We start from the raw sequence: 26102 nt of genomic DNA, 5'->3' as shown, positions 1-26102 counted from the left end.
ATGCCAAGCGTCACATCTGAAGGAAACCTGGCACCATCACTACAGTGAAGCATGATGTGAAGCATGGTGGTGGCAGCATGTGGGAAAGATGAACAGACCAAAGTACAGAGATATCTTTGATGAAAACCTGCTCCAGAGCGCCCAGGCGAAGGTTCACCTTACAACAGGACAACAACCCTAAGCATACAGCCAAGACAACGCAGGAGTGGCTTCGGGACAAGCCTCTGAATGTCCTTGATTGGCCCAGCCAGAGCCCGGACTTGAACCCGATCGAACATCTCTGGAGAGACCTGAAAATAGCTGTGCAGTGACGCTCCCTATCCAACCTGACAGAGCTTGAGAGGATCTGCAGAAAATAATGGGAAACCCTCTTTGGAGGGACGAAAGAAAGAGTGATAAAAGAGTGAAAGCTGCCATTGCTGCACTGCTATCACAAATGTTCCAACTCTAGGGACATAGACCAAGAAAATCACTTTGAGACATCATCACCCCAAGTGATCCCGACCAAAACGCGGGCTCATGGACTATATTTGAGCAATATAAATATCTTCGAACTATAATTTACTCAAACCTCTTCTGGACTGCAAACATACAACAGATATACAAACACGGCAACAAGGACTGTATTTCCTGAGGAGATTAAATACATATCTGGTCAATAAAAGAATAACAACCATATTCTATACATCCTTTGATCTGAGTGTTCTCACTTTCTGTTTCCAAGCCTGGTACAATCAGCTATCCATGCAAATAAAAACCAACTGCTGTCAAGCAACATCAGTGGAGTTAATCTCAAGGACATGGAAGCGCTGTTCTTGGAGAGTAGTAAGGGCAGGAACGAGAATTGCCACCGACCTGACACCCACTCAAACAAGAGAACCAGCTCCTACTATCAGGCCGCCGATACTGAGTCCATCTTTACAAAACCGCCAGAGCCCAGAAACCATTAATTCCCACCAGCATAAATCAATTGAATAAATAATTGCTCAACCCCTCCATCTCCACCCGTCCTAAAATATCCGAACTGAATTACGGACTGTATCCACATGTGTTGTCTGTTGTAGTTATTGCTGGGATTGATGTATTTATGCTCCTATTGGTGTTCCCCTGCGGTTGTTTGTTGAGATGCATGACACATTTCCCGAAAGGGGCACACAATAAAACAAGTTTTAAATTATAGACCGTATAACATAGTACAATATAAAGGTTGAAGCTGACAATCGACGGCAGAAATAATAGCGTCATTTATCGAATAGTTGGGCTGGGCAAGACCGTGGTGGCCACGGTCCAGCGTGTGTTATGCGTGTGTGTGAGGGAGAGTCAGATAATTACATTACAATCTGTAAACAGTAGGTTGGAGCGCCATGTGGTAATTCCTTTTTTCGCAAGTCCGCCTGATCTGTCTTTTTACTGATTTTGGTTGTAAGGACAAAACATTAGTGTTGCCTCCCAGTCGGTTGCCTACAATATACAACTATCCGTTTCATAATGCATATTGAAAGCGAGCAATATCCTACGTCTATCAAAACGCACCTTCAGCGTACAAAGTAAAGGCTATAGCATAATGAACATCGAATTATGATAGCCTAATGGGAAACAGTGTGAGCTTTGTCAGAACTAACAATCAGACTTTCCACTTGCATTAGGATTGGAGATTTGTGTAATTCCGGTGAATATTGATATTTGAATTCAATGTGGTCTATAGCGCTCACCTGTATTTTCCCCTAGAGTGAATTGCCTGTACTACAGTATTATTAGCCTATTCAGAAGTCTGTTCTTCCGGTGATGTGTTGTCTGACGCCGGGTCTTTGAAGGTGTGGGCTGTCAAAGCCGTTGTTACGACGTTGGATCGTTATTCGTATTTTTTTTGTTGTAAAAATACATCCATGGTCGCCAGGCTGTCTCTCATACGACGGTATGCCATTCTCGGTTTTATTATCGTCGGATATATTATCTTTCAATTCACACGGTAAGACTTTATGGGCGGGTCTCGAGTGTTTGCAAAGTTTTGTCCTGTTTGTTGTTGTTTTTTCTAATGTTGTCATGTACCTGCAAATGAATCAATATGCAACCAGTATCCCAAACTGGTTATTTAAGTAAAATATATTATAGGCAATGCTATTAAAGACAATTCATAATGAGAACATTTGATCAGATTGTTATTATTATTACACAGAAGAAGTAGGCCTATACCAAAGGTGAAAAAAAATGCTATCAATAGTCTAATTAATTCAAAGCCATTCCATATCCTTCATTTAACCTATCATGAACTTTCACCTGACCCACCTGCCCCGGACCTTAACCTTGTGTAGACACTTCGCTTTTATTTTATCGGTTCTTATGGCACAGTGCAGTACTCATTCCACAGCATCGACAGTGTGAGCAATTGACTATGTAAATCTCCTGCATATTCAAATATAGATTTGCATTCTGGCCAAACAAGAAGAGTAGCATGTTTGTAGCGTATTTCATTATTCTTCACTGTGCTGAAAGCTTTGTTGATTTAACTAAAACTGTTGGGTTTGTCTTGTATGCTTGTGACAAGTGTTATAAATACTTAGCTACTCACCTTAGATGCCATTGTCAAGTTCCTATGATTCCTATCTAGTCTAACTTTCTGGATTGACCAGCAGTTTGTCTTTCTCTTCCAGCCAACACCCAGATGTGGGGAGAATGAGCCAGAAAGAGGGACTGAGGGCCAACTCCTCTCAGTTCACTCTGGAGGGAGAGCCCTTTCGCATCTTGGGGGGCTCTATCCACTATTTCCGCGTCCCCAGAGCCTACTGGGAGGACCGCCTGCTGAAGATGAGGGCGTGTGGGGTCAACACTCTCACCACGTAGGGACACACGTAGAACACCTTATGTCCTCTTATACCACCACTCACTGCTTCTCTATGGAGAGATACTGAGAATGACAGCTTTACCTTTCAGATATGTGCCATGGAACCTGCATGAGCCAGAGAGAGGGGTTTTCAACTTCCAGGACCAATTGGATTTAAAGTAAGCAAGACTTCCACTTTTTTTATATGATTTTGTGATGAAATTGTTTGATAGAGCTGTTGAGATTTTTCTCTGTGCTTCTCTCTTGTGTCTCTCAGGGCGTACATCAGCCTAGCAGCAGAGTTGGGGCTCTGGGTGATTCTGCGGCCAGGTCCCTACATCTGTGCTGAGTGGGACTTAGGAGGGCTGCCTAGGTTAGATTTTCCCACGTTTTAACATTTTAGGTTGGTTGGTTTAAGCTCCCTGAATGTATAGGTCCCCCTATACGACGTCTCATCCATTTTTCCTCATTAATTATTGTGATGCTCATTTCCAGTGTGGTGTTATTTCCCTCAGGTCTCTGGACAGATAATCGCACATTCCCTGTTAGTAATGTGGCTAAATAGAATCATAGATCTAAGAGTAAAACCAGATATTGCTCACACACACACACACACACACACAGAATGAAAACAGTTATTTGCTGAGCTTTTCCCCCTGAATGAGTCATTTGACTGACTCTGATCATCATCTAAATGGATCGAGGAAGGGTAATTGGTCCAGAAATATCTCATTATGTACTACTAGGTTAACCAGGTTATAGATATTTGGAAATCTATTAAACTCACACTGCGTTATGAAGCAATCAATGCACTCATTATGCATTACTGCCATCAGTGCAACCAGTATTGAAATGTAACTGCATACATTGTTGATAACATTAGAGAGTTTTTATGTATTGCTTTCTTCCTAGTTGGTTGCTGCGTGATCCAGACATGAAGTTGAGAACAACCTACCCAGGTTTCACAGAAGCTGTTGACTCTTTCTTTGATCAACTCATTCCAAGAGTTGCACCGTATCAGGTTAATCTTTTCTCACTTTCTCACTACTCTTCTATTAAGTGCACTTGGGTTTCCAGTTTTCCGTTTCAATTGTGTGTAACAACGATGTCACCGCATAGATATGGTCGTTGATAAGGGCTATCACAAAACTAAAATATTCTTCAAATGTGAAGCTTGATGTTTTATCAATCCAAAAGGCTTTGAAAATATATTATTGTGACTTATTCTGGAATCAAATGAAAGCTCGCTCTTATTTGATTTATTATTTCAAACTCAGTACTCCAAGGGGGGCCCAATTATAGCAGTTCAAGTGGAGAACAAGTATGGCTCTTATGCAAAAGACGTAGAATATATGCCATACATAAAGGAGGTAAGACAATGCAGTGCATCTATTTTATTACACACACATAAATACACACCGTGCATCACTTTATCTTGACTTCACTACAACTACTTGCATTTTCAATAGTAGAATATCAACTTGGACATATGAGCATGATTGAGATGAGATCCTTGTTCTAGGCATTATTATCCAGGGGGATCGAGGAGCTGCTCCTGACCTCAGACAACCAGGATGGGCGGAACCTCGGGGGTGTGAATGGAGGTATTGTACTGACTGGACATACAGACAGCTGCACAGTAGTAGAGCCTCTGGCCCATCTGACTGCAGTCTCTGCCTGAACTGTAGTTGGTATTCTCCCATAACACAAGAGCTCTGTCTGTGCCAAGGACCGGTGTGTGTGTGTTAGGCAGCTGCTGTTAGGCTTCATTAGAACTGCTCCTTGACTAATTCCCTTTCCACTTGAAGCCTAAACACAAAGGACACAGACGAGCCTGTGCTGTTTAGATGGATACAGATTAAGCTAGGGAGAAAACATGACAAAAATATGATCTGTTAAAATGCAAAGCAGTTTCCTAAGCATGAGGTCACTGTAGCATCCCACTGGGCACACACTGGTTGAATCAACGTTGTTTCCACATCATTTCAATTAAATATTCCCAGTGGGATACTGTCATGCTGTATTTTATTTGTGTTTGTTGTGTATTTACTGTATGTACTGTTGAGTTTTTGTTTTCCATCAATAGTTCTAGAAACCATCAATTTTCAGAAACTGAGCCCAGAGGGATTTAAGTATCTGGATGCAATTCAAGTGAGTGAAAGTATTGAGGTGTGTTCAGATGATCGTCTACTAATATTTATCATTAGATTTATCCAGCTCCTGTATTGTAATTGATCAGTTACTCAGTTTCATCTGACACCTGTTGATAAAACAGAGGATATTAGCTCTTTAGTCTTAATCTGTGAAATAAATTGCTTTGAACCACAGTCTTTGGATGCCTATAGACTTGGCCGAGTTTTTCAGAAGTTATCTGATTGGATTTCGGCAATCAGATAGGATTAAATGCAAAAAAGCTTTTTGAGAAATGTTTGCTAATTTATGGGAAAAAAACTGAAATACCACATTTACATAAGTATTCAGACCCTTTACTCAGTACTTTGTTGAAGCACCTTTGGCAGTGATTACTCTTGGGTATAATGCTACAAGCTTGGCACACCTCTATTTGGGGAGTTTATCCCATTATTCTCTGCAGATCCTCTCAAGCTCTGTCAGGATGGATGGGGAGCATCTCTGCTCAGCTATTTTTAGGCCTCTCCAGATATGTTAGATCGGGTTCATGTCTGGGCTGTGGCTGGGCCACTCAAGAACATTCAGAGACTTGTCCCAAAGCCACTCCTACATTGTCTTGGCTGTGTGCTTTGGGTTGTTGTCCTGCTGGATGGTGAACCTTCGCCCCAGTCTGAGGTCCTGAGTGCTCTGGAGCAAGTTTTCATCAAGAATCTTTGTACTTTTCTCCATTCATCTTTACCTCGATCCTGACTAGTCTCCCAGTCCCTGTCTCTGAAAAATATCCCCACAGCATGATGCTGCCACCACAGGGATTTTTCCTCTAGAAGTACCGCTTGGCATTCAGGCCAAAGGGTCCAATCTGGGTTTCATCAGACCAGAGAATCTCGAGTCTTTTAAGTGCCTTTTGGCAAACTCCAAGCGGGCTGTAATGTGCCTTTTACTGAGCAGTGGCTTCCACCTGGCCACTCTACCATAAAGGCCTGATTGGTGGAGTGCTGCAGAGATGGTTGTCCTTCTGGAAAGTTCTCCCATCTCCACAGAGGAACTCTGGAGCTCTGTCAGAGTGACCATTGGGTTCTTGGTCACCTCCTTGACCAAAGTCCTTCTCCCCGATTACTCAGTTTGGCCGGGCGGCCAGCTCTATGAAGAGTCTTGGTGGTTCCAAACTTCTTCTATTTAAGAATGGGGTACCCTTCCCCAGATCTGTGCCTCGACACAATCCTGTCTCGGAGTTCTACGGACAGCTCCTTCGACATCATGGCTTGGTTTTGTCTCTGACATGCACTATCAACTGTGGGACCTTATATAGACAGGTATGTGCTTTTCCAAATCATGTCCAGTCAATTGAATTTCCTACAAGTGTACTCCAATCAAATTGTAGAAACCTCTCAAGAATGACCAATGGAAACATGATGCACTTGAGCTCAATTTCGAGTCTAATAGCAAAGGGTCTGAATATAAATAAGGTTTTCCTGTTTTTTATTTTTAACAAATGTGCAAAAATGGCGAAAACCTGTTTTCACTTCGTCATCGTGGGTTATTGTGTGTAGATTGATGGGGAAAACAAATAATTTTCTCCATTTTAGAATAAGCGTGTAACGTAACAAAATGTGGAAAAAGTGAAGAGGTCTGAATACTTTTCGAATGCACTGTAACTTTTTTAAAACTGGTCCCTGATGTTCATGGAGTAAATACTGTGTCTACAAGGAGTAACATATATTTAGTTTATTTGTACCTCTCTTTTGAACATTCCCTTTCCTAATTCCTCTAGCCCCAGAAGCCCAAGATGGTGATGGAGTATTGGTCTGGGTGGTTTGACCTCTGGGGTGACCTTCACCATGTTTTTGCTGCTGAGGGTAAGTCATATTTCCTCAAGCAGCAGGACCTTTGCCACACCGCATGAGTCCCACTTAATAGATTGGTCACATGGTGCTTAGCATATGGTCAGTTCTCCTTTGTGATATGTTTCTGTCAGAAATTAATATGCGTGTGTGCTTATTTCCAAGCCAAGCATCATAAACTTTTATTCCCCCCAAAATGGTATTTTGATCCATGTAGTCAATTTCAACTGAACCAAGCTGTAATTTGTATACTGTTTTATACTGTGTTATGCTTTTATACAGGCCTTCAGTGTCTAGAACCTTCAAAATAAATGGAAACAGCAAAGTCCCTATGGTCACCCTACATGTGTATATACACTCAATAGAAGAGTATTCCATGCAGTACATTCCATGCAGTACCTACATGTGAATCATTCTCTCTCAGCAGGGAACAGTACAGTATGTGAAAGGGCTACTGACTAACCATTTAATACACACACACACCTTCCGCATAAAACTGTAGCAACTGCTTGCTTTGGGATATTTTGGTCATGATGGTGCTAAAAAAAAAAAAAACATTTTCATAATTTCAGTGCATCACTGCAGTAAATACTTGTCAGTTGTCATACAGCTTGGCACTCAGTTGTGGATGTGTACTAATGTCATGTAGATTTCCCAGACTGTCCTTCTTATGTTGAACAACAGCCACTGATGACTCGGGTCCCCAGGCCTGGTTTTGTCTACCTGTCATTGTCAGCAGCATCCACGTCTATCTCGCACACACAGGATCAAAATCAAATCAAATTGTATTTGTCACATGCGCCGAATACAACAGGTGTAGACCTTACCGTGAAATGGTTACTTACAAGCCCTTAACCAACAATGCAGTTCAAGAAATAGAGTTAAGAAAATATTTACTAAATAAACTAAAGTAAAAAATAAAAAGTAACACAATAAAATAACAATAATGAGGCTATAGACGGGGTGCCGGTACCGAGTCAATGTGTGAGGGCACAGGTTAATTGAGGTAATTTGTACATGTAGGTAGAGGTAAAGTGACTATGCATAGATAATAAACAGCAAGTAGCAGCAGTGTCAATGTGAATAGTCCAGGTAGCCATTTGATTAATTGTTCAGCAGTCTTATGCCTTGGGGGTAGAAGCTATTAAGGAGCCTTTTGGACCTAGACTTGGCACTGCGGTACCACTTGCCGTGCAGCAGCAGAGAGAACAGTTTATGACGTGGGTGACTTGCTAAACAAGGCATGCTCTATCACTCCATGCTTGTTATTCATTATCTGGCTGCCCTTCATTTAAATCAGTAAAGTCAGCTCAATTTGAATGTCTAATTAAACATTTGTCTATGTTCTAAACTCAGCAAAAAAGAAACGTCCTCTCACTGTCAACTGCGTTTATTTTCAGAAAACTTAACATGTGTAAATATTTTTATGAACATAAGATTCAACAACAGAGACATAAACTGAACAAGTTCCACAGACATGTGACTAACATAAATTGAATAATGTGTCCCTGAACAAAGAGGGGTGGGGGTCAAAATCAAAGTAACAGTCAGTATCTGGTGTGGCCACCAGCTGCATTAAGTTCTGAAGTGCATCTCCTCATCGACTGCACCAGATTTGCCAGTAATTGCTGTGAGATGTTACCCCACTCTTCCACCAAGGCACCTGCAAGTTCCCAGACATTTCTGTGGGGAATGGCTCTAGCCCTCACCCTCCGATCCAACAGGTCCCAGACGTGCTCAATGGGATTGAGATACAGGCTCTTCGCTGGCCATGGCAGAACACTGACATTCCTGTCTTGCAGGAAATCACACACAGAATGAGCAGTATGGCTGGTGGAATTGTCATGCTGGAGGGTCATGTCAGGATGAGCCTGCAGGAAGGGTACCACATGAGGGAGGAGGATGTCTTCCCTGTAACGCACATCGTTGAGATTGCCTGCAATGACAACAAGCTCAGTCAGATGATGCCAGTCCTCTCAGTCACTTTTTGCCAGTCCTGTCTGGCCCAGCGACGGTGGGTTTGTGCCCATGGGCAACGTTGTTGCCGGTGATGTCTGGTGAGGACCTGCCTTACAACAGGCCTACAAGCCCTCAGTCCAACCTCTCTCAGCCTATTGCAGACAGACTGAGCACTGATGGAGGGATTGTGTGTTCCTGGTGTAACTCGGGATGTTGATGTTGCCATCCTGTACCTGTCCTGCAGCTGTGATGTTCGGATGTACCGATCCTGTGCAGGTGTTGTTACACGTGGTCTGTCACTGCAAAGATGATCAGCTGTCCGTCCTGTAGCGCTGTCTTATGCATCTCACAGTGCGGACATTGCAATTTATTGCCCTGGCCACATCTGCAGTCCTCATGCCTCCTTGCAGCATGCCTATGACACGTTCACGCAGATGAGCAGGGTGTTTTTTTGGTGTTTTTCAGAGTCAGTAGAAAGGCCTCTTTAGTGTTCCAAGTTTTCATAATGGTGACTTTAATTGCTTGTTTATGGTTCATTGAACAAGCATGGGAAACAGTGTTTAAACCCTTTACAATGAAGATCTGTGACGTTATTTGGATTTTTACGAATTATCTTTGAAAGACAGGGTCCTGAAAAAGGGGGTTTATATCAGTAGTTCACAAACTTTTTCGCACGGTGCCCCCCTTGCAGAATTGGAGAACATTGGGGAATATCCCTATCCCCCCAACAATGTCTGTGGTCTTAAAAAAACAAAATAAAGAAAATGTTAGCGGACATGGGCTAGTTGATCTGGACATTTCTGACAAGTTATAAATAGCTCTCTAAGGTATGCAATGACTAACATGACAAGAGGAACTGATGATCCACTACCCAATTTCGAAATTGCACCTTGTGCATTCTACTATTACAACATTCAAGAGTAAGTTTAATGCCAGACTGAGTTCCTTAATTGAAAAAAAAGGTTGGGAACCACTGTTCTATGCAATATGTGTAGCTAATCAGTATGTTGAGGCAGGAGATTTTGAATGGGGATCGGGTTGTTCCTATAATGACTTATAGTTAAGTGTAATAAGGTGTGGCGGGTTCAATCCATATTGCAATTTAACTGATTTTAAGGGCAATAGGACACTTGGAACGAGGTCAATTGCTTGTCAAATGTTATCATACCTTTTCTTTTACTATTGGGCTCCCTGCTACAGCTCTTGAATATAGAGCTAGAGTTTATAGCAATGGATATGATACAGCTATTACGTGCACCAGGTCTTGTAGTTCTACTATGTCTCTGTACCCATCGGTAGTAAGTTCTCATTTGTCACCCTTCTCTGGCAGACATGGTTGCTATTGTGACGGAAATCCTGAAACAGGATGCATCAATCAATCTTTACATGTTCCACGGAGGAACTAATTTTGGCTTCATGAACGGGGCTTTTGCAATTGCCACGCCCATGCCTAAGCCAATGGTAACAAGCTATGGTAAGTTCTATTTAGATCTTTGTTTTAAAATCAATATGTTCTCATAGTTTACCTTGTTATTTCTCTTTATTGAAACATATCTCTGATAAGGATTGTACACCAGCCAGTTGTGCAGGCGATGTTACAGTAATGCACCGTCAATGTACTGTTTGTAAAGGCCAGTAGATGGGGCTGTCACTCCTCAACAGTGCTTGACCTCAGGCTGCATTTTAGCACTCACTGCATAATTAATTCATCAGCTAATAAAATGCATGGGAAATGTAAAAGAAAGACTGCATGATGGGTTTTATATCCTGTTTGGGACTGTTGAAATTGTAACAACCTCGCTACTCAGGAGAATGACATTGATGTCAAACACAGTAACAGTGGCACATTGGCACCGGCTCTTTGACCTTCAAGTTTATCAGTAGTCTGTATTTGCATTTTATTTTCTCCACTGCCTCTTGCCTCCATCCAAACTCCTGCAGCCGTATCTGTCAAGATAACCACAAAATATGTCTCCTGCTGGCTAAGATGTTTGAAAGGAGCAGAGTGAAACTCATCGGACACGGGAGGAGGTATCCCCGCCTCTCGCTCCTCGTGCCTCTTGCTGTTCTGATAGTAGCATTATCTTTTCAGATTACGATGCTCCGTTATCTGAGGCAGGGGATTACACCACCAAGTACACTCTTCTGAGGAATGTATTGAGCCGCTATCACAGTGAGTGTCGCCGTGAGGGGCTCTTTGTATCATTCTCCAAAGTCACTTAATAAGACCCTATGGGGAACATTGAGTCTGTCTTGCCCAATCAGAGATGAGTGTGTGAGATTGATGCTGGGTATGGTGAACTACAGGAGCGTTTCTAAAACTCCCCTCCCCTCCTGGGTGCATGTTTTTGTTTTTTTGCCCTAGCACTACAAAGCTGATTCAAATAACCAACTCATCATCAAGCGGGGAGGAGGGGGGACACACACACACACCCAGGAACGAGTTTGAGATACCCTGGACTACAGTACAGCAGGGATAGGAGGGGACACCAGATTAGGGACACGCCCCACCTCCCACCCCTCAAATATACAGTCAGAGCAATCTTGCATTTATCTAGCCTCCCGGTAAACTAAGATCTTCAGGGCTATCTTAACATGTTTCATCCTTACGTTGTGCAGTATGTTGAACAATGAGCATTGACCTGGATGAGAGTGATCACTAAAACGTGCATCTATGTTCTATTCAGCACCACATGACCTAATTCTGTGTTTAGATCCAACTTGATATATGCTATTGTTTGGCTCTCAGCTCATGAGTTTCATGAGTCATACATACCCTGTGTAAGTAAGTAGCCTTGCACAAGCCTTGGCTTTTGCAAGCCGGAATGGTTTATAGGAGCAGGAGCCTTTCTCCTGTTTCTATAGAATGAGGCACCTTAATGTACAGGACAAGTACACCCCCTGGACAGGGCGCTAGTCTATCACAGGGCTTTTGAGTAATGCGAGTAATGCGTACCCATAGTCACAGACTAAAACATTATCTCTAATAATTGACCATAAATAGAACGAAAATACTGTCAATTGAATATCTAACACTTGGTTTAATAACATTAAATAAATAGTATTGTTCTTCAAAATGGACTGTAGTGGTTAAAAGCCAAGGTAATATGATTTGATTATGCATGTGGCAGGCAGTCCAACTTGCACAACATTCTTTAAATTGAGTTCAAATATCAATCCACTGTAGAATCCAATGACATTAAAGTTTCAAGTTTATAAACTGCAGCTGATAACTGTCAGGCAGCTCACACAATATCATACAGCAAAAGTGTGAAACAGCAATTTGCTCCAAAGAAATTCTTGGCTTTTAAACTCTGAATGCCATTTCAGGACTAGGTGATTTTTGCCACCCATTAGCCCCTTTTAGTGGCCCAGATGTTGAACATAGTGGTAGGGGAGCACTTTCCACCAATAACCCTAAGTGGCTGCAGGTTTCTCAGAGTGCTTCAACACCTTAAAGAGGGCTGGAGGACATCTCTTACAGAGCACCAACATTCAGCTCCAACAGTTGTAAAAGGGAGAATGGGTATGATTGTGTGACCTGTACTACCAGCTGGATGCTGCTACTGCTGTCAAGCTCAGATGTTTTCCCAGTAATTATCTTAAAAACCTGGATTATTTCCTGAGTCACAGATGTTTTCCACTTCTGCATTTATCTGGACTTGTCATTTGTCACATACCACTGTATGCAGAGGTCAAAATGATCATATGAAATGATTGTTGTGACAAAAATAAATAGATTTAATTATTGTAATCGATCATTTATATTATCTATCAATGACAGTCTGAATAAACAGGTCATTTTCAATATATATATATATATATATATATATATAATATCACACCCTGGCCATAGAGGCTTTTATTCTATATTTTGGTTAGACCAGGGTGTGACTAGGGTGGGCATTCTGGTTTCTTTATTTCTATGTTTTCTGTTTCTATGTTTTGGCCTGGTATGGTTCTCAATCAGGGACAGCTGTCTATCGTTGTCTCTGATTGGGACTCATACTTAGGCAGCCTGTTTTGCCACCTTAGTTGTCTTTGTTAGTGGCCTGTATAGCCCTAGTAAGCGTCATGTTTGTTTTTGTTGGCGACATTTATAATAAAGTGAAATGTACGCTCACAACGCTACACCTTGGTCCGGTCATTTCCCTGATGACGTCTGTGACAATATAACTCCAGCTAGTAGTTAGGTTTGTTAAAATAGAGCCCTAACACAATATAGCGCTATATATACAATATATATATATATATATATATATATATACACTGCTCAAAAAAACAAAGGGAACACTTAAACAACACAATGTAACTCCAAGTCAATCACACTTCTGTGAAATCAAACTGTCCACTTAGGAAGCAACACTGATTGACAAATGTCTCATGCTGTTGTGTAAATGGAATAGACAACAGGTGGAAATTATAGGCAATTAGCAAGACACCCCCAATAAAGGAGTGGTTCTGCAGGTGATAACCACAGACCACTTCTCAGTTCCTATGCTTCCTGGCTGATGTTTTGGTCACTTTTGAATGCTGGTGGTGCTTTCACTCTAGTGGTAGCATGAGACGGAGTCTACAACCCACACAAGTGGCTCAGGTAGTGCAGCTCATCCAGGATGGCACATCAATGCGAGCTGTGGCAAGAAGGTTTGCTGTGTCTGTCAGCGTAGTGTCCAGAGCATGGAGGCGCTACCAGGAGACAGGCCAGTACATCAGGAGATGTGGAGTAGGCCGTAGGAGGGCAACAACCCAGCAGCAGGACCGCTACCTCCGCCTTTGTGCAAGGAGGATCAGGAGGAGCACTGCCAGAGCCCTGCAAAATGACCTCCAGCAGGCCACAAATGTGCATGTGTCTGCTCAAACGGTCAGAAACAGACTCCATGAGGGTGGTATGAGGGCCCGACGTCCACAGGTGGGGGTTGTGCTTACAGCCCAATACCGTGCAGGGCGTTTGGCATTTGCCAGAGAACACCAAGATTGGCAATTTCGCCACTGGCGCCCTGTGCTCTTCACAGATGAAAGCAGGTTCACACTGAGCACATGTGACAGACGTGACAGTGTGGGGACTCCGTGGAGAACGTTCTGCTGGCTGCAACATCCTCCAGCATGACCGGTTTGGCGGTGGGTCAGTCATGGTGTGGGGTGGCATTTCTTTGGGGGGGCCGCACAGCCCTCCATGTGCTCGCCAGAGGTAGCCTGACTGCCATTAGGTACCGAGATGAGATCATCAGACCCCTTGTGAGACCATATGCTGGTGCGGTTGGCCCTGGGTTCCTCCTAATGCAAGACAATGCTAGACCTCATGTGGCTGGAGTGTGTCAGCAGTTCCTGCAAGAGGAAGGCATTGATGCTATGGACTGGCCCGCCCGTTCCCCAGACCTGAATCCAATTGAGCACATCTGGGACATCATGTCTCGCTCCATCCACCAACGCCACGTTGCACCACAGACTGTCCAGGAGTTGGCAGATGCTTTAGTCCAGGTCTGGGAGGAGATCCCTCAGGAGACCATCCGCCACCTCATCAGGAGCATGCCCAGGCGTTGTAGGGAGGTCATACAGGCACGTGGAGGCCACACACACTACTGAGCCTCATTTTGACTTGTTTTAAGGACATTACATCAAAGTTGGATCAGCCTGTAGTGTGGTTTTCCACTTTAATTTTGAGTGTCACTCCAAATCCAGACCTCCATGGGTTGATACATTTGATTTCCATTGATATTTTTTGTGTGATTTTGTTGTCAGCACATTCAACTATGTAAAAAAAAAAGTATTTAATAAGAATATTTCATTCATTCAGATCTAGGATGTGTTATTTTAGTGTTCCCTTAATTTTTTTGAGCAGTATATATATATATATACACACATAGGTTCAGGGGTTTGTCAGAAATATTTGTGCTATTTTCACTATTACAATTATTGCCGCACTTGCTGGCGTTCGCTGGGTTGATGAATTAACACGGCCCCTCACTGGCCAATCAGAATGTGCTCCTTGGCGAAATATCAAGTTGTGTATTTACGTTTTTTTATGTAGTTGATGAATAAACACGGCCCCTCACTGGCCAATCTGAACGTGCTCCTTGGCGAAATATCAAGTTGTGTATTTACGGTCTTTTATGTATTGCCTTGGAATCATCTCCAATTCCAATGTTAGTCTGTTATAGTTTGTTAAATGGCTTACAGAAACAAAATGTAGAACCAAATACATTAACTTGAACCCATTTGCAGTCCACGTTGTTCTAAGTAATTGCGTGGCTTCAATAGCATTCACACTGATATAGGCTCAGCCTATACTTCATTATTGACAAGGCCTCAAAAGAGAACGAATAATTCAATTCAAATTCTAAACTAAACTTGTTTCAAATAGGTTGTCTCACACTTACAGGCACCATAATTTCTAGGGTTTTACGCACACCCAAACTTTTCACAGTAGCTGGACAAAGATCCAATATAAAAAGGGAGATTGTCCACTCACCGTTATACTGCTCCCAAATAGGCCTGTGTTTTATTTACATAAATTGGAACCATTTTACAGATCACATTTACACATCTCCAGATGTTACTATCAAGGCGAGACCCAAATGCAGACACAGGAGGCAGATGGTTAGAGTCTTACAATGTTTATTATTCCAAAGGGGTAGGCAAGAGAATTCTCGTGGACAGGCTAAAAGGTCAAAACCAGATCAGAGTCCAGGAGGTACAGAGTGGCAGACAGACTCGTGGTCAAGGCAGGCAGAATGGTCAGGCAGACGGCTACAAAGTCCAGAAACAGGCAAGGGTCAAAACCGGGAGGACTAGAAAAGGGAGAATTCAAAAAGCAGGAGAACGGGAAAACCGCTGGTTGACAAGACAAACTGGCACAGAGAGACAGGAAACAGGGATAAATACACTGGGGAAATAAGCGACACCTGGGGGGGTGGAGACAATCACAAGGACAGGTGAAACAGATCAGGGTGTGACAGTTACATTGCATGCACGGTGAGGTGAACCATTCTAATACAATTTGTTGGAAAAAAATTCAATGAAAAACAAGCACGTTTAAAAAAATTACAAATTAAACGACATGAAATAAATGTAAAATGTAAGGATGTCATAAAAAGACTAGCATGGCTGTTGAAACAGCCTTCGTTATAGTAGGCCTAATGGAGGGCTTGAGTTTTCAACATATGAAATGGGGAAAAAGCAATTGTTAAAGGTTACAGATAACTTCTGTATATGATGTTCACCGGTATTCACCTGAGGTTCTCATCTCTCGTTGCATGATGGGCATGAAAAGTAGCCTACATCATGCAAGGGGTTTTATGCACATCCAAAATGGGATCTGCATGGCTAAAACAATGTGGGCCTGCCTACAATGCATAGATACAAAGGGAATGTCAGCTCCCTGTTTTACTCATCTCAAACGTTATATTTTAATAAAGGTTTTGGCGATTAAGATTTCTTTCCAAACGGTCTCAGGAGCCAAAAATGTTATGGACAGTCTTGACTTGCATTTGGCAAGGGGGGAAAGGCCTTAATTGAGAGGAGGGGAGGCTATGCTAGATTTTAACCAAATAAAACGAAATGGGAGAAAACGTTTTGTTTTTTATGTTTCTAAATATGAAGTACGCAGGCACCAAAAGCACATTAGACTACTCTTGGTCCATGCGCATATGGGCAGTGTGCTGGATAGGCTGCGTTTCCACTGCCAAAATTCATGCCGTAACCAACTGCGTTACCACTAAAACCAGCTTTTGGTTGATCTTAAATATCCCTACCAGCCCTGCCTGAAATTAGCACTTAGGATCATGTTCTGATATAAGACTGGTAAATTGCCGAACATGGCGTTCGAGCTTGATAATGCTCGTAAGCCAATTTCTACATGACAAAATTGCAAACTAACATGCGTTTGACACTAGCGACAAAAATAGAGCCCTTAGAGTGTATTGATGTTCCTACAAAACCCTCTGTTCGTGTTGGTAAACTCAAAAGTACAGTTTCTATCCACCAAGAGACTCCCACTCCCCCGCATGTTCTATATCTGACTATATCTGTGTTACTCAGGTGAGAAGCTTCCTGAGGTTCCCTCCCTCCAGGCCAGGAGAGTGTATGAGCCTGTCATCATTCAGAAGCATCTGTCACTGTGGGAGAGCCTGCAGTTTACTGAGAAGGTGAGCAGCTAGGGCCCAAGTAGCACGCTGTCTGCTGTAACCTGGCCTGGACTGCTTGGTTGTGATGCACAGGACTTGGTTGAATACAATATCACAATAATTGGTTGTATATCTATCACTAGAAATGATTGTATACAGTATCACTATAATTAGATGTACACTGTATGAGACCTCCTTACATGCTCTCTTCATTGTATATTTTCTGGGCAAATGTAGCAGCGTGTCTGGTACTTGCGTAAACCATTAATTATTCACAAGCCATTGCTGTAATTTGCTCCCTTATGAGACGACAATTACTTTCCCACCGTCTAAATCCAGACACTTGTAGAAATAATGTATTTCATAATTATGGTAATTGGCTTTCTAAAAATGGACCTTGACCTTTATATTATACAGTGCTTTGGAAAGTATTCAGACCCCTTGACTTTTTCCCCCCAAAATGTATGTTACAGCCGTATTCTAAAAGGTATTAAATTGTTTTCCCCCCCTCATAAATCTACACACAATACCCCATAATGACAAAGCAAAAATAGTTTTTTTGAAATGTTTGCTAATTTATAAAAAATGGGGAAAAAAATGAAATATCACATTTATATAAGTATTCATACCCTTTACTCAGTACATTGTTGAAGCACCTTTGGTAGCTGTTACAGTATTGAGTCTTATTGGGTATGTCTCTGCAAGCTTGGCACACCTGTATTTGGGGAGTTTCTCTAATTCTTCTCTGCAGATCCTCTCAAGCTCTGTCAGGTTGGATCGGGAGAAATGCTGTACAGCTATTTTTAGGTCTCCCCCAGTCTGAGTTCCTGAGTGCTCTGGAACAGGTTTTCATCAAGCATCTCTCTGTAATTTGCTATGTTCATCTTTCCCTCAATCCTGACTAGTCTCCCAGTTCCTGACACTAAAAAACATCCCCACAGCATGATGTTGCCACCACCATGCTTCACCGTAAGGATTGGTGCCAGGTTTTCTGCAGACGTGACGCTTGGAGTTCAGGCCAAAGAGTTCAATCTTGGTTAAATCAGACCAGAGAATCTTGTTTCTCTGGTCTGAGAGTGTTTAGCTTCCTTTTGGCAAACTCCAAGCGGGCTGTCATGTGCCTTTTACTGAGCAGTGGCTTCCGTCTAGCCACTCTACCATAAAGGTCTGATTGGTGAAGTGCTGCAGAGATGGTTTTCCTTCTGGAAGGCTTTCCCATCTCCACAGAGGAACTCTAGAGCTCTGTCAGAGTGACCATCGGGTCTTGGTCACCTCCCTGACCAAGGCCCTTCTCCCCCGATTGCTGGGTTTGGCTGGGCGGCCAGCTCTAGGAAGAGTCTTGGTGGTTCCAAACTTATCCCATTAAGAATGATGGAGGCCACTGTGTTTTTGGGGACCTTCAATGCTGCAGAATTGTTTTGGTACCCTTCCCCAGATCTGTGCCTCGACACAATCCTGTCTCCGAGCTCTACGGACAATTCCTTCAACCCCCTGGCTTTGTTTTTGCACTGACATGCACTGTTAACTGCAGAACCTTATATAGACAGGTGCGTGCCTTTCCAAGTCATGTCCAATCAATTGAATTTACCACAGGTGGACTCCAATCAAGTTGTAGAAACAGCTCAAGGATGATCAATGGAAACAGGATGCACCTGAGCTCAATTTCGAGTCTCATAGCAAAGGGTCTGAATACTTATGTAAATAAGGTATTTAAGTTTTTTATTTGTAATACATTTGCAAAAATGTAAAAAAAAAACTGTTTGCTTTGTCGTTATTGGGTATTATGTTTAGATTGTTGAGGACAAAAAAACATATTGAATCCATTTTAGAATAAGGCTGTAACGTTACAAAATGTGGAAAAGTCAAGAGGTCTGAATAGTTTCCGAAAACACTGTATATACACTGCCACTGTATTCATACCCCTTGACTTATTGTTGTGTTAGCCTGAATTCACATGGATTAAATAGACTTCTTTTTTAATACATTTTTCCACATCTAATGACAATTCTATACAGAAATATCACATTTTCATAACTATTCACACCCCTGAGTCAATACTTTGTGGAAGCCCCTTGGCGGTGTTAACAGCTTGAGTTGTCTTACGTATGTCTTTATCAGCTTTGCACATCTGGATTTGGGGATTTTCTCCCATTCTTCCTTCCAGATTTTTTCAAGCTCTGTTAAATTAGATGGAGAGCGTGATGAATAACAATCTACAAGTCTTTCCACAGATTCAAGTCTGGGCGTTGGCTGGGCCACTCAAGAACTTTCACATTCTTGTTCTGAAGCCATTCCAGCATTGCTTTGGCTATGTGCTTGGGGTCATTGTCCTGTTGGAATGTAAATCTTCGCCCCCCAGTCTAAGGTTGTTTACAGTCTGAAGCAGGTTCTCATCAAGGATGTGCCTGTGTTTGGCTCCATTCATTGTTCCCTCTATCCTTACCAGTCTCCCAGTAACTGCTGCTGAAAAACATCCCCATAGAATGATGCTGTCACCACCATGCTTCACAGTAGGGATGGTGTTAGACAGGTGATGAGCAATGCCTGGTTTTCTCCAGACATAGTGTTTGCATTCAGGCCAAAGAGTAAAATGTTTGTCTCATCAGACCACAGACTCTTTTGCCTTATGCTCTTTCACATGCCTTTTTGCAAACTTCAGGTGTGCCCTCATGTGCCTTTTTCTCATTTGTAGCTTCCGTCTGGCCACTCTACCATAAAGCCAATATTGGTGATGTGCTGTAGAGACTGTTTCCTTCTGGCAAGTTCTCCCATTTCAGCCAAGGAACTCTGTAGTTCTGTCAGAGTTGTCATTGGGTTCTTGGTCAACTCCCTGACCAAAGGTCCTTGTTGCTCAGTTTGGTTTTTGGGTAGTTCCATATTTTTTCAATTTCCCAATGATGGAGACCACTGTGCTCTTCTAAACTGTGCTCTTCAACACTCTAGAAATTGTTTTATACCCTTCCCCATAATACTGTATGCCTCATAACAATTCTATCTCGGAGATCTACAGACAGTTCCTTTGACTTTACGATATAGTTCCTGCTATGACATGCACTGTCAACTGTTGGACCTTATATAGACAGGTGTGTTTCTTTCTCAATCATGTCCAAACAATTGAATGGGCCGCAGGTGGACACCAATCAAGTTGTAGTGACATCTCAAGGATGATCAAAGGAAATTCGATGCACCTGAGCTCAATTTAGAGTGTCATAGCAAAGGGGCGTGAATATTTACACTACCGTTCAAAAGACTTGGGTCACATAGAAATGTCCTTGTTTTTGAAAGAAATGCTCATTTCTTGTCCATTAAAATAACCTAGAATTGATCAGAAATACAGTGTAGACATTGTTAATGTTGTAAATGACTATTGTGGCTGGAAACGGCTGATTTTTAATTAAATATCTATTTAGGTGTACAGAGGCCCATTATCAGCAACCATCACTCCTGTGTTCCAATGGCACGTTGTGTTAGCTAATCCAAGTTTATCACTTTAAAAGGCTAATTTATCATTATAAAACCCTTTTGCAATTATGTTAGCCCAGCTGAAGACTGTTGTGCTGATTTAAAGAAGCAACACAACTGGCCCTTCATTAGAGAAGTTAAGTATCTGGAGCATCAGTATTTGTGGGTTCGATTACAGGCTCAAAATGGCCAGAAACAAATAACTTTCTTCTGAAACACATCAGTCTATTCTTGTTCTGAGAAATGAAGGCTATTCCATGTGAGATATTGCCAAGAAACTGAAGCTCTCGTACAACGCTGTGTACTACTCCTTTCACAGAACAGCACAAACTGGCCCTAACCAGAATAGAAAGAGGACTGGGAGGCCCCGGTGCACAACTGAGCAAGAGGACAAGTACATTAGAGTGTCTAGTTTGAGAAACAGACGCCTGAAAAGTCCTCAACTGGCAGCTTCATTAAATAGCACCTGCAAAACACCAGTCTCAACGTCAACAGTGAAGAGGCGACTCGGGATGCTGGCCTTCTAGGCAGAGTTGCAAAGAAAAATCAATATCTCAGACTGGCCAATAAAAAGAAAAGATTAAGATGGGAAAAAGAACACTGACATTGGACAGAGGAACTCTGCCTAGAAGGCCAGCATCCCGGAGTCGCCTCTTCACTGTTGACGTTGAAACTGGTGTTTTGCAGGTGCTATTTAATGAAGCTGCCAGTTGAGGACTTTTCAGGCGTCTGTTTCTCAAACTAGGTATACTCAACTAGTCTAAAGAAGGCCAGTTTTATTGCTTCTATAATCAGAACAACAGTTTTCAGCTGTGCTAACATAATTGGAAAAGGGTTTTCTAATGATCAATTAGCCTTTTAAAATTATAAACTTGGATTAGCTAACACAATGTGCCATTGGATCACAGAAGTGATGGTTGCTGATAATGGGCCTCTGTACACCTATGTAGATATTCCATAAACAATCTGCCGTTTCCAGCTACAATAGTCATTTATAACATTAACAATGTCTACACTCTATTTCTGATCAATTTGATGTAATTTGTAAGTCGCTCTGGATAAGAGCGTCTGCTAAATGACTTAAATGTAAATGTAAATGTTATTTTATTGGCCCAAAATATGCTTTTCTTTCAAAAACAAGGACATTTCTAAGTGACACCAAACTTTTGAATGGTAGTGTATGTAAATTAGATATTTCTGTATTTCATTTTCAATACATTTTCAGACATTTCAAAAAACATGTTTTCACTTTGTCGTTATGAGCTATTGTGTGTAGAAGGGTGAGAAAAAATCTATTTAATCCATTTTGAATACAGGATGTAAAACAACAAAATGTGTAATAAATCAAGGGGTATGAATACTTTCTAATAACAACTGTATCATATAATATATAATCATGTCAGATTAGATAGGATGTTGTTCTTGTTTTGTCCTGGTGTAGCCCTTGAAGTCAGAGAAACCAGTCAACATGGAGAACCTTCCTGTCAACAATAACAATGGTCAGTCCAACGGCTACACTCTGTATGAGACCATAATCCACAGCGGAGGCCTTCTGAACTCCATGAACAATGTTAGAGATAGAGCCCTGGTAAGTACAGACAGACACAGCTACATGGCATTATATCATCATTATTTCATGATATTAGCAAACGTCAAGTACCCTATGTCAGTAGATTATTTGTACTAATAAACTTCTCTTGTCTTCTAGGTGTTTGTGGACAAACTCTTTGTTGGAGTACTGGACTATAAGATGCTGGAGTGTGCTCTGCCTGATGGAAAGGTATAGTGATAGTGTGTGTTTTGGGAAACAGGTAGCCTAGTGGAGAGAGTGTTGTGCCAGTAACCAAAATGTCACTGGTTTGGATATCCGAGTTGACAAGGTGAAAAATCTCTCGATGTGCCCTTGAGCAAGGCACTTAACCCTAATTTGCTCAAGGGGCGTGGTACTACTATGGCTGACTGTAAAACAACACATTTCGCTGCAGCTATCCGGTGTATGTGACAATAACACATATTTTTAAAAAAAAGTTGTATTCAGGCTATAGGTGTGCTGCTGAGCTGCTTTCAAAACTGGCTAGTTAATATTCAACACCATGTTAGAGGTGAAAGCTTCTGGTGATGCTGATAAATGCGTTTGTCACTAAGGTGCTAGGATTATTCCAACAGAAAGTTTTCAGACAAATGTTGTTCTAACAAAGAGGAATCACAATCACTAACTTTACACCTGCCTGTTATTGGAAAACAAGTCCATGCTGCTTTTCTATCACACAGCAGCAGATCGGACTTATCTGCAGTCCAACTGAAAGCAACATGTTTCCTCTATTGTCTTTATTTAGTCTGCTTTGCATTGTAAACTGTAGATAACACCTCCAATTGTTTCCACATCTTTTATGTACTTTTCATTGAAGGGGGAGAGAACATTGAGTTTACTCGTGGAGAACTCTGGGAGACTGAACTATGGTAAACTCCTAGATGAACAGCGTAAAGGTAATAAAATAGTTTAACCTACTGTATCTGGGTCAGTGATAGCCTTGTGGTTGTATAACTAGACACATCTATTAGTAAATCCTTTCAGAATAGGTGCTCAAAAGCAGCTAATTAACCACTGAATGTAGAAAATGAAAGACTGCCTTATTTCAGCCTTGGCTTATTTTTCAGGTCTTGTCGGAGACATTGAGTTGAACAATACCCCGCTACGAGACTTTATCATTCATAGTCTAGATATGAAGCCTGGCTTTGTAAATAGGTTTGTACTGATCATGTACATCTTTCAATTTCCGTCTTCATGTTTATTTGTTCTGTTCTGAGTCTCTGTCATTGCTCGTGCCTACCTCTGATTCTGTTGAGTTGATTATCTTCTTAGTTCTCACTGAGCATAGAATTACAATGCCAGATTGCAGAAATAACAGCTTTTTCATGTGGTTTCCCAATACCATGTTAAAACCACATTATAATCAACTGGGAAATTAGCGCCGTCTTGAAAATGCTTGCCCACTGAGAACAACACTACATCAAAAGATCAGAAGTGGAATAAAACCATTTACATATCCATGACTGAAGCCATGCCATTGTACACTCTCACAAATGATTTTGTTACATGAATAAATATGACGAGAAATTGTATTAGTCAGTAATTTCCTGTGTTATAGTAGGGTGATCTTGTCCCATGTTTCAGACTGAGTGCATCAGGCCAGTGGAACTCTGTTTTCCAGAAGCCTTCCTTCCCAGGGTTTTTCCACGGCAAGCTATATGTGGGTGACCATCCCAGAGACACCTTCATCAGACTGCCTGTGAGTAAAGCAGCCCAAAAGGCTCTATGGTTATGGAAGACAGCACCACCTGTCCATACTGTTTATTGATGCATAGGGTAGTAGGCCTGTCTCTGGTTTATTCATAGCTAGTGTATTAGGCCTCACACATCAGATCAACAAAGTGGTGCAAGAAGATCCCAGAGAAACTCTAAACTCTGATTTTCAAGTCACTGATTACAGTGTTTTTTTATTCACAGGGTTGGAGTAAAGGAGTGGTCTTTATCAACGGGCAAAATCTTGGACGCCACTGGTCCATGGGGCCCCAGCAAACCCTCTACCTCCCCGCCCCCTGGCTTAACCGAGGAAACAACCAGGTACTGATGCCATAACTGTTACTGAAAAATCTCCCTCACCCTCCACAGGAGTTCACTCAGATGCCTCTGTTAGGAACATCACAGGTCAACAATTTTGATATACAGCTATAGCAGCTGGGTCACCCAGTGGGTTTGATGATATTGAACCTTTCCTCTGAACATGTCTCCACACCTCGGCACCCTGCTGCTGTGTTGACCTCTGCTGTGTTTCAGAGCCTTTTGTTTTTGTTGATCTCAGGTTGTTGTCTTTGAGGAGCAGGAAACTGATGGTAAAATCCAATTTGCCAGCGAGCCTGACCTTGGAATGACTGTTGACGTACAGTGAGGATGGCCTGGTAGAATGGAGGTATGGTTAGGAGTTCCATCCTCTCACATTTCCACACTCTGCCTGCCATCAGGGACCTAGCTGGATAGCTACTCAGAATCGATGCACATCACTGCACATGGCATTTATTTCCTGTTGGGAAGCCCCAGCCTCTGAATGATCCAGACTAATTAAGCATCCTACTAGATCTTGCAAACGTAACTGTGCCTTCATTATATTCGATGGGCCACGGCAATATCTGGATTGCAATGTACTGCAATATCTGGATTGTACTTGTTGTTTGTGTATTACCTTTTCATACTGTATGTCTATTGTGAGAATTTTGTCAGAGGATACTAATTTGGAGATTTCAGGTATTTTAATGTATAGGTGTTTGTCCTGATTCAAGGACACGTACTTTCACTATGTCATTGTATTTTATTTGATTGGACAGCAAATACATATATTGTGCTTTTGAGATGAACCAGTGACATGTGATGGTGAATTAAACTGAACGATCAGTGCAGTGGAGACTCTCAAATACAAAGACATTCGCCAAGTACTTAACTTTTCAGTTGTTTATTTGTCTTGATAAATGTCATATGGTATCTCTGAGAAGGAGTCATGAGGAGAAATGAACAACCTTTAGAGTTACATGCAGAAGAAGTGATTCACACAAGGATGGAAGATGACTGTGGATCAAAGTAGGTAAAGGAAAGGGGAGTGTGATTTGCCCTAAGAAAGCATTTAGAGCCTAGTACAGTATGAGCCATCACCTTTGTTACATTATGTATGTACCACTACGAAGCTAAACACTGGATGAGGCTGTTCCATTACATTAAAGCCGTTTCTGACTGTCAGAACAGTATCGCTCGTTGATCCAACTGTGAGAGTGTGAGAAAGCCAGGGATGTAAAGGAGAAGTTTGAGTTTTATACCGTCAGAGTACTACACTTAACTTATGATTCTATAAGTGATTACAACAGTGTAGGAACAAGCTCCATTAAATGTCCAAGAGATGAAATTGCACTTCCATTATGTATAACTCTTAGTGTTGTCTGGGTTCATCTCTGCAGACAGGCCCTAACATTTTTCCTAAATTCACATGAATGAACACAATCAATTCTAAGAAAGGTCATTAAAAATGAAGGCTATTGATAGCGATTGAAGTCAGAGCAATACAGAATTGATGGAAAACAATGAAATGTTGTGTCTCAGTTTGTTGGTGTTGCCTGCAAACCTAAATGTGACCTCAGAAGAGCTTTTCTGTGTGGTTTCTGAACCTCAGTGGCTGAGAGGCACAGATGAGAAAAGAAGAGGGTGGGGGCAAATATGGACCAAGAAATGTTCAATTATAATTCAATTTGACAAGAGGACATTCATACTTCAAATAAATACATAAATAAATATATTTCTATTGATTTTCGCATAAATATACAGACTTTACTTTACATTTTGGAGAATGGAAACAGATCAGAAGACATCGATTCTTGCCTAATGAAGTTAATGGTACTGCTGTGCAATCCAAAGCCTAAAGATGAGGTCAACATGAACATTAACAGATGTTGTTTGATCGCAAAACATTTGGTTTGAATTCCTCAATTAAATAATACTATTAAATAGAAATGGTCAGAAATGACATGCTGGTGTATCCATTTGAATACCAGTACCTGATGAGAGAGCATATTTTGGGGGGAGCCGTATCCGATGGGGGAACAGTACCTGATAGGAAAACCGTATCTGATCTAATACTGCTTTGTATAATTGAATAGGCCATAACTATCCTGGTCATTAATCTCCCTTTTTCATAGTTTGCCATTAGTGTCTTCACCTAC

At 41.7% G+C, this 26102-nt stretch overlaps 1 protein-coding gene across 2 annotated transcripts; it reads left to right on the top strand.

Annotated features, from left to right (window-relative positions):
* The first annotated feature begins 1764 nt into the window (after positions 1 to 1764).
* On the top strand, positions 1765 to 24830 carry LOC115136658 (beta-galactosidase-1-like protein 2). 2 transcript variants are annotated; one of them, XM_029672260.2, is made up of 19 exons: positions 1765 to 1969; positions 2652 to 2837; positions 2932 to 3000; positions 3099 to 3194; positions 3734 to 3842; positions 4099 to 4191; positions 4344 to 4425; positions 4908 to 4972; positions 6723 to 6807; positions 10082 to 10225; positions 10844 to 10924; positions 16792 to 16898; positions 21781 to 21927; positions 22048 to 22119; positions 22748 to 22826; positions 22998 to 23085; positions 23552 to 23629; positions 23848 to 23964; positions 24203 to 24830. In XM_029672260.2, the coding sequence occupies exons 1-19, from the start codon at positions 1887 to 1889 to the stop codon at positions 24270 to 24272; spliced, it is 1851 nt and encodes a 616-aa protein (XP_029528120.1). In that variant the 5' UTR covers positions 1765 to 1886; the 3' UTR covers positions 24273 to 24830. The 2 variants fall into 2 exon arrangements, with proteins under 2 accessions (XP_029528120.1, XP_029528118.1); XM_029672258.1 differs by having other exon boundaries at positions 1766 to 1969; positions 23515 to 23629.
* The last annotated feature ends 1272 nt before the right edge of the window (positions 24831 to 26102 follow it).

This window comes from Oncorhynchus nerka, linkage group LG11, assembly GCF_034236695.1.
Source record: "Oncorhynchus nerka isolate Pitt River linkage group LG11, Oner_Uvic_2.0, whole genome shotgun sequence".
NCBI classification, from domain to species: Eukaryota; Metazoa; Chordata; class Actinopteri; order Salmoniformes; family Salmonidae; genus Oncorhynchus; species Oncorhynchus nerka.
Note: the sequence above shows the minus strand (reverse complement) of the source record. Positions and strands in the feature narration are given on the sequence as shown.

Excerpts from the sequence above, each read along its gene's own strand:
- LOC115136658 (XM_029672258.1), top strand. The coding sequence starts at position 1,887 with ATGGTCGCCAGGCTGTCTCTCATACGACGGTATGCCATTCTCGGTTTT. Across the intron at positions 3,195-3,733 it reads GACTTAGGAGGGCTGCCTAG|TTGGTTGCTGCGTGATCCAG; the intron begins GTTAGATTTTCC and ends CTTTCTTCCTAG. Across the intron at positions 23,086-23,514 it reads AAGCCTGGCTTTGTAAATAG|ACTGAGTGCATCAGGCCAGT; the intron begins GTTTGTACTGAT and ends CCCATGTTTCAG.